At 41.1% G+C, this 16,308-nt stretch overlaps 1 protein-coding gene across 2 annotated transcripts in view; it reads right to left on the bottom strand.

The window, feature by feature from the left end:
- The window catches only part of GPC6 (glypican 6), a 785,665-nt gene that overhangs the window by 177,529 nt on the left and 591,828 nt on the right, over window positions 1–16,308 (bottom strand). For both annotated transcript variants that reach the window (XM_081858156.1, XM_081858157.1), the window contains exon 4: window positions 9,326–9,491. In XM_081858156.1, coding sequence (XP_081714282.1) covers window positions 9,326–9,491 — 166 coding nt within the window. The remainder of the gene's footprint in view (window positions 1–9,325; window positions 9,492–16,308) is intronic.

The raw sequence follows: 16,308 nt of genomic DNA, 5'->3' as shown, positions 1-16,308 counted from the left end.
TCTTGGAAGCTTCAGCATTCAAACTGAAACATCACCAGGAAAATGAATGGACTACTTGGCAATATCCCTTGGAAAATAGCTGGGTGGAAAAAGTGGTAATGGTACTTCATCAAAAGACTCTATGTTACGAATAAAGGTATTTGCAAACTGTTTAGAAACTAGTGAAAATTTCAGGTCACCTGAAAGGCATCAGAATTGCAGCCAGCCAATTTTTGGTGCATTTGTTTACATAGCAAAATCACACACATGGCGTTTTCACCTCCAAGTAAAATATTACACTACCTGAATTAAATGCTAATGGGCTGTAAAGCTATCTACTCCCAATGGAGTTTTTAAAAAATAGTTCTAAAAGTTCCTTACATATATAGTTTCCATTGGGCAAAACCGGTTGTTTTGCTCCAGCTATTATAACTGGACCCCAAAGTGTTGTTTTACATATGCATGATGAAGTAAATCACCTTGCAGTAGTATAAATGATACATTCATCTTCTATAGCATCTGCTTCTGAAGCAAGAATCCAACTGCCTCCAAAACGTCAAAGAATATCTACCTCCTTTTCTTCCTGCTTTTCCAGCACAATCCTATGTATGTCTACTCAGAAATAAGTACTGTTGAGTTCAATTGGGCTCACTCCCAGCTGAATAAGCATAAGACAGGACTGCAGCCGTAATGTTCTTATTAGATTGAAGGAATGCATGCACTGACTTATTTTACTAGTCATTTTAGAGGACACGGCAGAACATTTTCTCCAAAGGGGTCTGTTTCCTCAGTTCTGGGGGTATTAGGGCTGGTATATTGCTTTCAGCATTCTCTAATGATGGGTTATGGTTCCATTACATATAGCTGCACATTTAAACAGAAAATGGTTTTACAGACTGCAACCCTGGGCAATTCTCTTGGCTCCGAATGGCACAATATCCCATGTCTCCAAAGAAGCGAGAATGTTATACAAAATCCAGCCTTTCATTACCAGGGTGGAAAATATCTCCCCTTCCATATTACTGTAGAGTAGGTTAAAATTTGGCCAGCTGACATTTCCAAGTAAATGGCTTGGGCCAAACATGCCTTGTGGGGAGCTTACTCCCAATATGGCTATTTTGCCTGCACACACATCAAGCCAGTCAAATCTTTCCAGAATGTTGAAGGACTATTCAAAATCACAGTAAGCGAAGCTCGGCGAGAATCTACGCCACAGATCTGCTCCATATGAATCTGGAGATGCAGTTAAGGTGCTAGACAGATGTATGAATGCATTGATGGGCTGGGTGTGGGCCAACAAACAAAGTGAATCCTGAAAAGACAGATGTTTAGAGTTCCAAGTTCCTGAGTTCAGGAGGTATGAAGACAGACTGTTTTGGGCAGGATTGCACTTCCCTAGAAGGAGCAAGCTTCAAGCCTGGGGGTACACCTAGATTCAATATTGACACTTGAGGCCCAAGTGGCCTCAGGGTCCAGGAGTGCCAATTTTCAGCTCCAGTTGGTTTGCCAGCTGCAGCCCCTGTTGGGCAGAGATGACTAGGGCACAGTACTCCAAGCTCAGATTGGATTACTGCAATGTATTCTACATGGGGCTGCCCTTGAAGACACCTTGGGAACCTGAACTGGCCCAAAGGCTGACATTTGAGTGCTTCAGGCTGCAATTTTTACTAGGAGTAGGGATAGAAGAGAAGTTTGATTCAGTTACCTAATTCACAGTTTCTGAAACAATACAAGAACCAAAACTCAGCCGCCCTATGAAATTTGCACTTCTCCGAATTTTGCAATGCAATTCTCCAGCCAAGTAATGTGCACAAATGCACTTACCAGGATAAAGTGTGCATAAAAATGTATATATTAGTGAACATATATTAGTGCAGGAAATCCACAACAGTAGCCTCCCCAATAGGTGAACAACATCCATTTTATCCTCAAAGGGTCTGCAAATATTTATGTATTGCATATATCACATATCCAATCTTCTCACTGTCACTGAAACTTCCTACTTGTCATAGGCAAGGCCAGGATGCCGATACCCATTTTCAGCCATTAATACACAGCAAAGTAGCAAACTAAAAAACAAAGAAAAAGTCAACGCTAAGCCACTTTAGTTTGTAGATGTTGCTTCAAGCACTATCCTTGAAATGCAAGGCAATTTAGGGATAATTCATAATTGCAAAATGTCAGCATTTTGATTTGTAAGCAAATGAAAAAAGAAGTGTTTCCAAAACATAATCATCCATTTTAAAATAAATTACTTGAAACTCTTGGGAATGAGACTGATGAGCTAGAGCATTCACATCTTTTCCCACTGAGCTGTTGATACCCCTCCCCCTTTCCTACAAGACTGCTTCAAGGAAGGATAAAACAAATGAGAAAAATAATTGTAACACAAAATAATTAACCAATGAATCAAAATGTAGCTACAGCCTCCCGCTACATATGAACACTTATGCTATTGAAAGCAAATTTTCTATTGACAGTTACACAATGGACTCATTATCAGAACCAAATATTGGCACCTCTGTGAATTAACCACATCTATATAGGAGATGTAGGTGACATCTTGAAGTGGGGTAAGATCTTAGATGCTTCCTGACATGGCAATGAGAAAACAAAATATAGTTCAGCTATTACCTGACATTACTGGCATAGCCTGCCTCTCTTTGTGGTGGTGCAAATTCTGCTCACTACTCTTGAGATGAGATAATGTCACTGCCACCAACAAAAATCTGATGGCAGAAAAGAAGAAATGTTTCTCTTCTCCCTTCTAAAGTTGCCTCCAGATTGTAGAGATAGAGTAGAATGTTCAACATCCCCCCAGGGGCTGATGGGAGTTGCAGTCCAACTGGAGGGGATGGTTGGATCAGGAGGAAGGGTGGGAGGAGCTGGAAGAGTTGAATGATTCTGGGGGGGGGGGTTCCAGTGGGTTCCAATGGGCCTCATCTGCTCTCTGCAGGGGACACAGAGTTGACCGAGGAGGAGGCTATAAGTGCAGAGTCAGATTCTGGGCAGAGACCAAGCGTGGTGATCTCATACAAAAGTGGCAGGGACCAGAAATTATCCAATTAGCTTCCTCCTGAAGTCTGACATGGAGCTACGAAGAACCCACCAGCACATTCAGAATAACTGTAAAATAGATTGTTTTGGGTTCTTCATTTCAGGAAATTTCTCTGTAGAAACTAGGAGATTTGGGCACGGGGGGGGGGGGACTGGATCATGTACAAAACTTGAGTAACAAGTGCACATTTCTTGTTCGATAAAAATCATCTGAAAAGGCCCCAGATTTACCTCACTGTGACTGACAATGCAACATGGCAAATGTGACATTTGAAATCATCTTGGGAGAGCCCTTCAGAGCCAAAATGACTGACATGCTTTGAAAGACATCTCTCATGCCCTGAAATTCTTTTAGGGGAAATGATTTCATAATTGTTTCTTGGAGGCCATGTCTGTGTTTATTGTTGCTCTTTCTTTCACAAACACTCAGCACACTGCAGAGTTAGGCTGCCAACTTATAAACACTAACCTGGAAGTAAGCTCCATTGAACTCCATTGAACTCCATTGAATGAGGCTTACTTCTCAGTAGCCAGACACAGAATTGTGCTGTTAAACGGGTTTAATAGCTATTATCTCTCACCAGAGATCTGTGGCAATTGTAGAGGAACAGGTGAGGTGGCTGGAAGTTTCTAACAAAGAATGTCAGTACCTTTCCCTGTGAGGGACACAAGGTCTCTAGTATGCTAAAGGTGCTGGGAATTGTAGCTCTGTGAGGATTAAGGTACAGCTCCCAAGATTCATTGGGGTGCATATGCTCTGAATGCATTTTAACTGCATGGTGTGTACTCAGCCTTAGTGTTTCTTATAAAACCAAAATATCTGCCTCTTAGTAGAATGTAGCACAGCAGAGCATCTAAGAAAGCTGGAATTCAGAGGCAATTTAATGTAATAGATACAATGATATTATTAGGAAATTAGACCACATGGAGTTGAATCCAGACATTCACAGAAGGGAATCTGACTAACATTCTTATCAGAAGAAATGGGAAGGATGATTTTCATCGATTTTCCCCTTCCCCAGCACAATTCAAAGTGCTGGTGTTGACCTTTAAAGCCCTAAATGGCCTCGGTCCAGTATACCTGAAGGAGCGTCTCCACCCCCATCATTCTGCCCAGACGCTGAGGTCCAGTGCCAAGGGCCTTCTGGCAGTTCCCTCATTGCGAGAAGCAAAGCTACAGGAAACCAGGCAGAGGGCCTTCTCGGTAGTGGTGCCCGCCCTGTGGAACGCCCTCCCATCAGATGTCAAAGCGATAAACAACTACCTGACATTCAGAAGACATCTTAAGGCAGCCCTGTTCAGGGAAGTTTTTAATGTGTGATATTTTAGTGTATTTTTGGTTTCTATGGAAGCCGCCCAGAGTGGCTGGGGAAACCCAGCCAGATGGGCGGGGTACAAATAATAAATTATTATTATTATTATTATTATTATTATTATTATTATTATTATTATTATCTCTTCCAGAGGTCCCCTAACCATCAGAAGTAGCTTTTCAACGAGGCACAGGAAGCTACAGAGAGAAGGAAGAACAAGGAAAACATGGTTTCCTCCAATGAAGCTTTGTGTGAATAGGACTCCTCTCACTTCAGTTCCAGAATTCAAGTATAAATGAAAACACATTGTTGCTTTATCTCAGTGGTAAGGTACATATTTGCTTGAGTTGCAGGTTTTAAAGTCTACCACTAAAGGGCAAAGAAGGAGAAATAAACTCCTGTCCTTCAAGAGACATAGAAGCAGGAACCTCTCATACCATCAGATTCTTCAAAAGATGCTCAGAGTGATTCTGAATCTCTTGGGAAACATTTTAGGAGGGAAAGACCTTCAGGATTGCAAATGGCTGACCACCCACTTCTTGTGACGTGGACCAATCAACATATTGGAGATAAGAGAGGGAGAACTTGTGAAAAGCATATTAGCAAGGCTTATTCTGAGATGACGCATCCATTCTCAAGCTAAAAAAGGTCATTTTGAATCAAGCTCTCTAAGCATTGAGCCTGGAAGGATAGGATTTCTTGCTTTTAAGTCCCTGGGGTCATTTTGGTGACAAAGTTATACGCTAAGTTTGAAGGAAGGGAGGCTAGTGTTGCTGAAGCTGAAAATGCATTCTGAGCAGGATAAAATTGCAGCAGTAATTAATGTCAAACATTCTCAAACTACAATTCTTGGGATTCTTTGTAGCCTTCAAACAATGGTTGGCAGTCATGGCAGTTAAGAGTGGCCTAAGGCAGATACAAATTATCCAGAAGGTTTATATACACATCTGCTTGTATCCAGTTAAGTCATACTTAGAGTAAACCCACTGAAATCCATAGGCTTGGCAAATGATTTTGATAACAGGTCAATTTTCCACAATCACCTTATACAGAACATCACGTGTTCCTGGCTTGGTAGATCATATGATGGGGTTTTCAACATGGTGCCTTGCAGGTTGAATTGTAGAATTGTCATCCGGTCCAGGAATCTCAATTAGATCATACATGACAAATGGCCATCCAACCTCTGCTTAAAAACACCTCGGGAAGGAAAGTCCACCACCTTGTAACTTGAATCCATTGGTTTGGGTCCTGTAGTCCAGAGCAGGCAAAAACAAGCTTGCTCCATCTTTCCCATGACAGCCCTTTAGATATTTGAAGATGGCAATCATATCTCCTCAGTGTCTCCTCTTTACCAGGTTAAACATCACCCTGCTCCTTCAACCATTCCTCATAAGGCTTGGCTTCCAGACCCTTGGTCATCTTGGTTGCCCTCAGCACACATTCCAGTGTGTCAATATCCTTTTTGTGGTGCCCAGAACTGGACACAATATTCCAGGTGTGATCTCTGGATCTCAAGGCAGCATAGCGCAGGGCTATTACTTCACTTGACCTGGACACTATATTTCTGTTGATGAAAGTCCCATCAGCCCAAGCCTCCTGATCATCAGTGGTCAGGGATGATGGAAGTTGTAGTCCTACAACATCGGGAGGGCACCATAAATCGTCCACCCGCTGCCATATGAGGTCAGAAAATCTATACGAAAGGAGAAGTGGGAAAACTTGCAAGGCTGTGTGGCAGCAGCTTTCCCAATAATTGGAAGTAAAGCTATCTGAAAAAATGCCGGATAGCTCCCTCCCCCACTTATTTGCAACTTAGGTTTTGGTACTAACAAAGAAAAAGTAGAATGAAAGGGGGGAGGGGGGAATAAAACATTCAGTCACATTTACCTAAGCAAAGACTACTAATGCACAACGTTATATATTATTTTCTTCATGCATGGTTCTCGACACAAGCTCCAGAGGTAAAATCGCTCATGCAGCCTATCCAATCTTTCATAGCTCAGTGGTGCTGCATATTTCTGCTTTTTCATTTTAATTTGGCTAGTAAAAGTTATGTAGTGTTTTGTATGAAGGGAATTGCATATGGTGTTTGTTATTAGAAGAGGCTTGACAGCTGTCTGACAGAAGTAGCCTGCTTGCAGTTCAATCCTCAAGGTGAGCTATGATTTTTTTTTCCTCTTTTGAAAACCTGCCGAATGTATGATTATACAGAATTCCTTTTCCCAATAGGAAAAACACACACCACGTTGCCTTACTACAAAGTTATCTTTGTTACTACTCAATGAGATATTTTGCATCGGACAAAATATTATTTTTATTATACCATCAGTTTACACCGGGGTGGTCAACCTTTTTATACCTACCGCCCACTAATGCATCTTTCTTGATGGTAAAAATTTCCTTACCACCCACCAATGCTCAATGGAAGAAGGATTCAGCTTGTGCCGTAGAACCACCTATCGCCCACCTAGAATCCTGAAACGCCCATTAGCGGGCAGTAGGGACCAGGTTGACAACACCTGGTTTACACAGTGCCTTAAGGAATAATTGGGAATGCCCATAAGGGAGTGGAGATGCATTTGGTTCCTTGGTACCCCAGCATTAAAATTCAGATACACTTTGTTCAACCAGCAAATCTGTTTCATCCATTCCATTTGCTCTACAGAAGCAGGCACCGTTGTACGAAAACCCCTCCCAAATATACTGCCAATTAATTAATTAAATTTATATCTGTGATCTATTTCATTGGGTGTGTACCTGGGAACTCACTGCTCATCATGGCTAATCCCAAAATGTACACACCTGGCAAACAAGACTCTTGCATAAACCTCAAGCCTGACAGTTCCAGCATCAGTAAAATGGTTGTGTAAAAATGTAGCACACTCTTCAAGAGTTTTAAATAGAATGGTTGGGGAAAAGAAGGTGGAAAAAGGAACAGTTTGAAAAAAATCCCCCCCACACACACCATATTTGCAACATAGGAAACAAAGGTTTATCACGAAACTATTTGCACTGCTAAAATGAAATGATAAGGAAGACATTATTTTAGGAGGTTGTATGTGGAGAAGGATGTTTAACGATAGCAGTAAATAACAAAGTTATGCATTATACATCATTATAGTATTTTACAGTATCTAGCGATATTATATTGTGCGTTATATATTAGTACTAGAAAGTATTCTTACATTCATTTTTTAAAAGAAAAAATATACGGTAGAAACACCACTACCCTACCTATAGTGTACAAACTCATTTATTCATCCAACCATCAGCTCCAGTCATTCGGGTTTTTTAAAAAATAAATAAATTACAAAACCACATGTAATAATGGCATGAATGCATGCCTTGACACTCATTTGCTGACTCTCTTTAGTACTAGATTAGGTTCCACATTATGGAGGAATCTTCCCCTCCATGTGATTGTAACTGAGTGGGCTGGACACTTTTATAGTCTTTTGTCTAGTGTGGCGAAAACTTCATATTGACCCTGCTTATTATCGATGAAATAATTTGTCATTGGATGAAAGAGAAGTGTGCCGATTTCACTCTGGTTATTGAATCTCATGCACTTCACTTTACATAATGATATGTGTCCAGGAAGCGTGTATCTTGGGATAACTAAGAATGTAAACACATCTCAACTCATCACGGTCATTTCTCCCTCAAGTACCTTTTAAAAGTATATTCTATATATGTTCCTCAATGTGCCTTCTCTCTGTTCCTTTTTTCATCCAGCCCCCTGTAGTTTCTACACAGTCTACAAACCCAACATAACAATACAAGTCCACTTGGGTGTGTTTTCTGCCGGAATTAAGATGTGAAGAGCTCTTCTACATTTTTGCTTGTCCTTCACAGCAGAGTTCTGCCTCATTGCTCATTGTGCGTTTGTTTTCTTCCAAGGTATTCAGTGAAAGGGAATTATTTCAAAAGGAGGCAGAAAGATGAAATAGGCACTTCAAGAAAATTAATTGCTTTTTTTGTGACAAGGGGAAGAAAATCACTCGACACCCAATGGGCTTTTTTTGGAACGGGAAGACATCAGATATTTGCTTTGTTTCACTAATACGGTGCTTTTTATATTTTATTTTAAGAAACCCAAAACTTATCACCCTGTAGTGGCACTCAGTCAGGTGAAGACGACTTTCAGATCAACTTCTTTTTGTTCCCTTTTCCTCATTATCTTTATTATGGTTACATTTTGTTGTTTAGAAGCTGGGCATCTCCTCTTCCCACTAATGATTTCTGGATGGTAGGCAAAACAAAAATCTTCCGGGAAGGCACAGAGCTACCTAAATTGACTTACAGCAGAATGGCCACCTATCTGAAATGAAGTTTCCTGTTTTCTTATTTATGTATCAGCAGGGTGCCTTATTATTATTCTGAGCATGGAAGGAGAGAATTTGGCATATTTTAAACTCGAGTTATGGGGCTGATAGTTTTGCCTGTCACATCGATGGTTCTCAGAGCATTTCATTCCCCCAATCATACTTGACTCAGGGGAAAAATGAACCAAGGATTGTGTTGCATTCATATTTGCAGATCAGCTTGAAGCAGGATAGCTTTAACACAAAGCATACTCTCTCACACAATTTCTCTCTCCTGCTAGGCCTGTTACCACAAACCCAACCCAAACATTTGCAGTATGCTCCTCTCTCTCTCTCTCTCTCTCTCTCTCTCACACACACACACACACCCCTACAAATTTAGCTTAGGAATTTCAACATCACATGACAGTGTGACACTGAGAGAGATTTAATGAAAACAGCTCCAAGGCGGAACAATGATCGTCCCCTATAAACCGCAGAAACTTTGATCGGAGAGTGTGAGTGACAACCAAACGAAGGCATGCAGTCACTATGTCCCGTTTTCAATTTAGCAAATGCTGAACTTTTCTGAACTTCTCGTGGAGTTATATAGATTAATGGCTTCCTCCCGCCACCTCCTCCCCTCCCTTCCCCTCCAATTGTTCTTACCTACGAAGAGATTCCATTCAGTATCCAAATCAGCTTGGTTTGCAAGGCAGCCCTTCATTACGTTGAGGCAATAGTTGTTGCAAGGTTTCACAGTGGGAAGTCCCCGGCAGTAAGGGCAATACAGCATCTTCATTAGGGCTCGGATGCATCCCGGGGTAGGGCTGACCTGCAGAGTTTAAGGGCAGGAAAAAGAAAACAAAGGAAGTCAATTTCCTGTGTCTATCCAGAGACCTGATAGGTGAAAAAATGCAGCCCTCAGGCAATGAAACCACAACTGGCACTGCATGACAATTGTTTAGCACTTAATAATAACTTTTGGTGGAACCACTACTTATCTTCCAATTATTTAAGCTAGTATAGATATCAACGATTCAAAGGACACACACACACACCAGTTGACACCTGTGATATTTAGACAGGGAGTTTTTCAAAAGATTTGCTTGAATGAAGAAGCAGCAGGCTGGCAGGAATGGACAGTTAGCGATGGATAGAACAGCCTATTTTTTATGTATTCACTCTACATCATTTCACATTAAGCTATGATTTTTAAAAAAATACCTCATCCCAAAGTTTGCATTTAAAAAACGTTTTAAAAAATCTTCTCTGAAAACACACACACACACATTTTGATTTTCTTCTTTTAGTTGAGAACTATGTCAGATCATTCAAGAGGCATGACAATATATGATGATAATGATAATGATGGTGATGAATTTCAATTTATATACTCTCCTTTATTAAAAGATCCCAAGGCAGTGTACATATCAAAAACACATTATAGAACATCAATAATAAAAACATAATAAAAAGCATACTGACAGACAGCCTAATAAAATATAATAAGAGTCCTCTTCCCCAGACTTTTACAGGCCAAATATTATTTTATAGCCATAGGCATTTTTGCCTGGCACTAAAAATATGTAGTGATGGCGCCAGGCGAGTCTCTCTGGGGAGAGCATTCCACACTCAGAAAAGGCCCTTTCTCTTGTTGCCACCCTACAAACCTTTCTGGGATGGGGAACATATAGAAAGGTCTCAGATGACAAGTGCAGGCTCTGGGTCAGTTCATATGCAGATGGATAACAACATTCCGATCCTCACATTCATCTTGGAGTAGCGGATCATGTCAGTTTATAGAAGGAATGAATTCCTTGGGAAATCCTGTGGACAATTTGGTTTTGCCACCCTGTAACAAGGTTTCCTCCTCCTCAGTGGGAAGTGGTTCTGTGACTTTTCTTTTTTAAAAAAGGGGCAACTCAAAAATTATCACCCAAAACTTATAAGCCCACATAGAAGGCAAATATCAACAGATGTACTCTAGTCCCTCATTGCATCTCCCTGCCAGGAAAAGCTTTTCTAACTGAGTTTCTGCTTGCTGTAGCCTTTAGCAATAAAAGTGGTAGCACCCTGTCAACACCCTATTTGTTGTTGTTATTGTTATTCCAGCTTGCAAGAAATGAAGAGTTTGTGTCACCTCACTACACTGAGAAAGCTCTTCCTCCTGAATTCCAGACAGCAACTGTGGCTACAGGTCCCTGCTTCAACCCTTTGGTTAAAAAACTCTGAATGGAAGCAGCAGTCTCCATTTCCAAGGTCTTATTAAATTATTCAGGGCTAAACACAGTGACAGAAGTGACTATCTGCTGAGTTAAGCATGTGCTGTTAGCTTTCAAGTGAGCAGCTCAGCTCCTTCGCTAAATTAAAAGTCCCCTGTCCCCCTATCTGGCCTTTGGATAAAACATGGCTAAAGGAGTGCTATGAACCAGCCCTATGTTGGCTTTTAAGAGGGGAGGGGAGACCATAGGAACATGAGAATGTAAAGCAAACCCGCTGGATCAGGCCAATGACCCATCTAGTCTAGCATCCTCTGTGGCCAACCAGATATCCTGTGTCAGCCTACAAGCTGAAATGCGTGCAAGAGCACTTTGCCCACCTGCAGTTCCCATCAGCTAGTATTCAGAGGCATATTGCCTCTGACTTTGGAGGTGCCAAGCATTGTGGCTAGTAGCTGCAGATAGCCTTGTCCTCTATGAATTTGTCTAAAAGCCATCCAAGTTGGTGGCCATCAGGAGCAAGTTCCAAAGTATAACCACACACTGCATGAAGGATTACTTTCTGTTATCTGTCCTAAATATTCCACTGTTCCATTTTATTGGATGTCCACGGGTTCTTGTATGAGATGGAGAATTTCCACCCCTCTATCCACTGTCTCCATGCCATGCATAATTTCATAAATGTCTCTCATGTCTCTCTCTCTCACACACACGCAGAGAGAATTAGCACATTAAATGTTATCATCTACATTTCTGTTTTGGGGAACCATAAAGAAAGCTCAGCCACAGTCCCTTTCCGACAATATTGAACCTATTTTGGTTTGTGTTTACTGGGTTACCCAATCATCCCTTCTGCTCCATATGCTCCCTGTGTTTCTTTGACTCATTATCTTAGCAGAATGCAGTCGCTTCCCGCTGACTGTTCTGCAAATATTAGGGAAAGCACATGCCATTTAACAAATAATGACATTCTGAAAAAAGAAGTCCCTATCTTCTTTTTCTTTTAAAACCGAATTTGCTCTCTGCTTGACACAACATTTTCATTTTCACATTGATGATCGCTTATCTCTCCCACGTTCAGTTTGTTATTGCTGCTTTCGTTTAACAAGCTGCACCACGACTTATCAGACTTGCCATTTTCTATGCTGCGGAGCAGCTAGGGTCTGATCTAGAGGAACGTTCCTCTTTCATCTTGCAAGGCTAATCCCCGACTTTCAAAGGGGAGATGCTGTTCTCATCTCCCAACATGTAACTGAGAGTTTCAATTTTGCAGTATACAAGAAAGCTTCTCCCTTCACAATTTCTAGCTCGCTTGCTTTATTAGTCCTGGTCTCCTCTAGTTGCACTGGTGTAATTGAACAATGACCTTGCTTGTGTCCTGCTCCACCCAAATGAGCCCATTGTGGTGTGAATGACATTTGGTGTATCAGTCAGTGACTCAACTAACTCCTTTCACAGTATACATTCACTCAATGTTACAACACTGGGCTTGCTGGCTAGAGTTCAGTCAAAATGAGCACATGTACAGTGGTGCCTCACCAGACAAAATTAATCCGTTCCGGGAGGCTCTTCGTATAGCGTTTTTTTCGTCTTGCGAAGCAAGCCCATTGACAGCTTAGCGGATTAGCGCTATTAGCGGTTTAGCGGCTTTTAGCGGATCAGCTGATAAGTGGCTTATCAGCGGATCAGCTGATAAGCGGCTTAGGGCTTAGGGAAAGGGGGAAAAACCCCGCAGGAACTTGCAAGACATTTTCGTCTTGCGAAGCAAGCCCATAGGGAAATTCGTTTTGCGAAGCGCCTCCAAAACGGAAAACCCTTTCGTCTAGCGTGTTTTCCGTCTTGCGAGGCGTTCGTCTTGCGGGGCACCACTGTACATGCTTCCAAATACTGCCTAAGTTGCATTCATATTTTTAAATTTTAGGTGTACGCCCTCCCCTCCAAAAGGGGTACACATTTAAAGATGGTATGTGTGATGTAACTCTTATATGTAGCCATATTTCAGCTATATGTAGTTGCTGCTTAAGTATCCTTTCTTTCTCCAGCCTAGGAGAATGGGAAAAAACAACAACAACTATTACTGACATCACCAGTGCAGGTATGTTTACGATGAACACAAACAAGCTAATGTCCCCTTGAATTCAACTGGAGTTGCTTCTGAGTAGTCATGCTTAGGAAGCACTATCCTCACCAATGTTATGGCAAGATGATCAAAACTTTCGATAAGATAATGTTAAGAAAACTAAGAGGGATGGAGAATGGTGGATTCCTAAAGCAGAGAGCAAATGGGCAACACAATCGTTTAAGAACTAAGGCAACCAATTGTTGACAAACTACTATAGTACAGGGGGACTTCTTCTGTAGGAAAGTCAAATGTGGAGACTTAAGCAAGGTAATATTTAAAAGTGTAGTAAACGCAGATAAGTAATGTTGGCACTGCTTACCCAATTTTCTGCAAAGACCACATGCTACAGCTTTTGGGGGATTTAAAACTTGGGGGGCATAATTCTTAGACCACTAATGTCAGTCTGGATAACCAAAAACACTCATCGTCAGATAATGCAGTAGTACCAGAAGTTTTCACTTTAGTGAACATCATATCCCTCTTTCCAACAATCTACATGTAATTCAGGCTTCAACCTTGAATGTAATGAGACAAGAGCTTCTCAGATGGGTAGGTTTAAACCCAGAACAGTATTCTTAGAGTGCAATTGCAAATTGTCCTAATGTCCAGTAGAAATGCCAACACTCTTTCTACTTCCATCAGGGAAGGAAACAGGGAAGGATTGCCAGACTGGCAAGTAAAGACTTGTGTTCTGTCACAATTAACTTTGCAGTATGTGATGTTATATGCATTTACGGCATCACACAGGTATCATATTCTCTAACCTATAGCATCTGGGTGTAGCATTTGGCTTGTATTTCTTTTGATGTAGATGGTCAAGAACCACACATCATCACTGCAAGAGACCTACAAGAAGTGCTGCTCTGAATATGAACATAAATGGCAACACACTGAGCATTTGTAACAGTATGCGAATGGTTTTTCAAGGATAGTTATATATCTTTCTGCTTGAATTAAAAGGGAGGAATAGGTGCCAACAACAGTGCTCATTTGCCTGCAATGGTATAAGCATCATATGAGGTTAAATACTATAAAAAAAGAACTTCTCATTATGGTTACAAATGCCATTATTTACTGCATAATATTGTACCCAACACAGTGGTCATCATCCACTGAAAACTGAAATCAGTGACGGCTGAAGTCTTATATCCACTTAACTACGGAGGAAGCCCCTTTGAACTCAATGGGACTTCCTTTGGAACAGAAAACAAGCTTATGGCCTCCAGTCAGTAGAGGGCAGGATTTCCCACTAAACCTCTAAGCACCACCCCTCTTGCTCTCTCAATCTCTCTTCTTCCTTCCTGTATGAAGCAGTCACAAAAATCACTCCCACCATGTAGGCATAGAAGTGGAAGCCATCTTTGTAAATATGAAGAAACTCTAGTAAAGAAACATTTCCCCCCATTACCAATAAGACCAATGGCAGGTGAATATCAATGTGAATAAGACAGAAAGGGTCACAGAAGCACTGGGTAGAGCCATTGCCCAAGCTATTATTATGCGATATAAGCCAACAAATTATATTTTTACACCCAAGAAGAAGGAGTGGAGTTGGTGAGAGGCTCTCCTGAGCACCCTCTCTTCTTTACACGTGCTGTTGCTGATCAAATATTTAGCATATCCTCAAGTAACCCATGGGACAATGACAGTAGTCTGAAATAGCCTTGCTCTGGGATGAGTCTTAATAATGCTAAGCAAGCACACTTCAACTGCATTTTGTTTTGTTTTTGGCAATCTGGACTCAGGAACATACGAAACTATTTTCTTTGTATTTTAGGACCCCTTCCCCACCTCGTACGGCAATATTTCTGTGTATCAATCTGCCTGTCTTTACTGCCGGGTTAACGAAGGAGATGCTCATGCTGCGTGCTTGTTGATTGTCATATCAAGTCATCAATTGTGATTGTGTATGAGCCCTGACAGATCACATACCAAAGATGGACCTTTCCGATTCCCTCAGGTTGGAGGAGGCTAAAGTTTTTGGCCTGAAGGTAATGCTCACAACATTTTTTGACTCTCTGGCGACTACATGCCAGGTTGTGTAGCACCCTGCTTGTGGTTAATGCTTAGCTGGAATGAAATATTCAACGCAGCAATAGAGAAATTAAAATAATAATTTATTTGTCAGACAAATAAATGAGAGGCACAGTGGTATATGGTTACCAAGCTCTGGCCTGGCCTCCTGCCATTATGGCCAGCACTTATATTTCCTTAATCCAGCCCCCTTGCTCCTCCTGTGGCTGCCTCTGTCCAATCAGCCTGGTTGAAATTCCTATTGGCTGTTTGCTAGAACCAATCACAAAAGATACACCCATATCCTTTTGCCTTTTATGGGAAACAAAAAGCTATATATTCTTCTATCTATAAATGACAAAGAAGTAGTCATATATCTTACATTTGTCTCAACAAGGAACCTTAATTACCAGCTCACCTCTTGCCCTCCTTGCCCTATTGCCCTCCAAAACAGATGGTTAATAGTTTTAAATTTTTGTCAGAGATCTTGGGTTCACATTCTCATGCATCATCAATGAAAGATCTCCTTCTTTGGAGGTTCCTTTAAACAAAAGCCTGACAACCACATGTCTAGAGTGCTCTGATGGTGTTTTCCTGCCTGACAGGGGGCTGGGCTGATGGCTGACTTAATTTCAGGATAGTTACAACTCTTACAACTATATGAAATAAGAATCCAACATTTCTTAAATCCTTTGCATAATTACATTTAAGCCAATATATTTAATACATTATCATAGATAGCTTTTTAGAAGAATAAACCTTCTCAAAGTAAAAAGGAAGGAACAGTTTACAGCCTCAAAATAAAATAGGAAGAAGCCTCTTCTTCTGTTTACACCCCCCTTCTCCAGCCAAGCCAGCTGCTTTTTCCATTTGCTCTTGCCCTTTAACCTTAGGAAAATATGGCTCAAGTTTAATGGGAGGCACATGGTTTTATTTTACTATTTACCAACTCTTAATTATGTTTTTTTCTCAGCTTTTTTATATTCTGTAATATGTAGGGTCAGTGTAACCTTTGCTCTCAGCCTGTAATTCCCTTTTTACGACTTTGAGAATTGTTTTCTGCTATAAATCGGGGGGGGCCCTTGTCCAGGAGGATAAACATCTTGCCAAAGTACTTAGGCAGCTGGTCTTCTGCCTGGCATAAAACATTTGAAAATCTTTAAGCTCATTTTAAAATCCAGGCCCTGATCAGATGCCTCAGTTGAGCTGTGGCTAGAAGTCAGTCTGCCCATCTGAACAACACGTATACTTAATTCCCCCTCCCTGCACCATTCATTGTTGCCAAAATCAGTTGT

The sequence above is a fragment of the Podarcis erhardii genome (genome assembly GCF_964252035.2).
Source record: "Podarcis erhardii genome assembly, chromosome: 4".
Classification (NCBI taxonomy): Eukaryota; Metazoa; Chordata; class Lepidosauria; order Squamata; family Lacertidae; genus Podarcis; species Podarcis erhardii.
The sequence above is the reverse complement of the archived record's forward strand: the minus strand, read 5'-3'. Positions and strand labels throughout refer to the sequence as shown.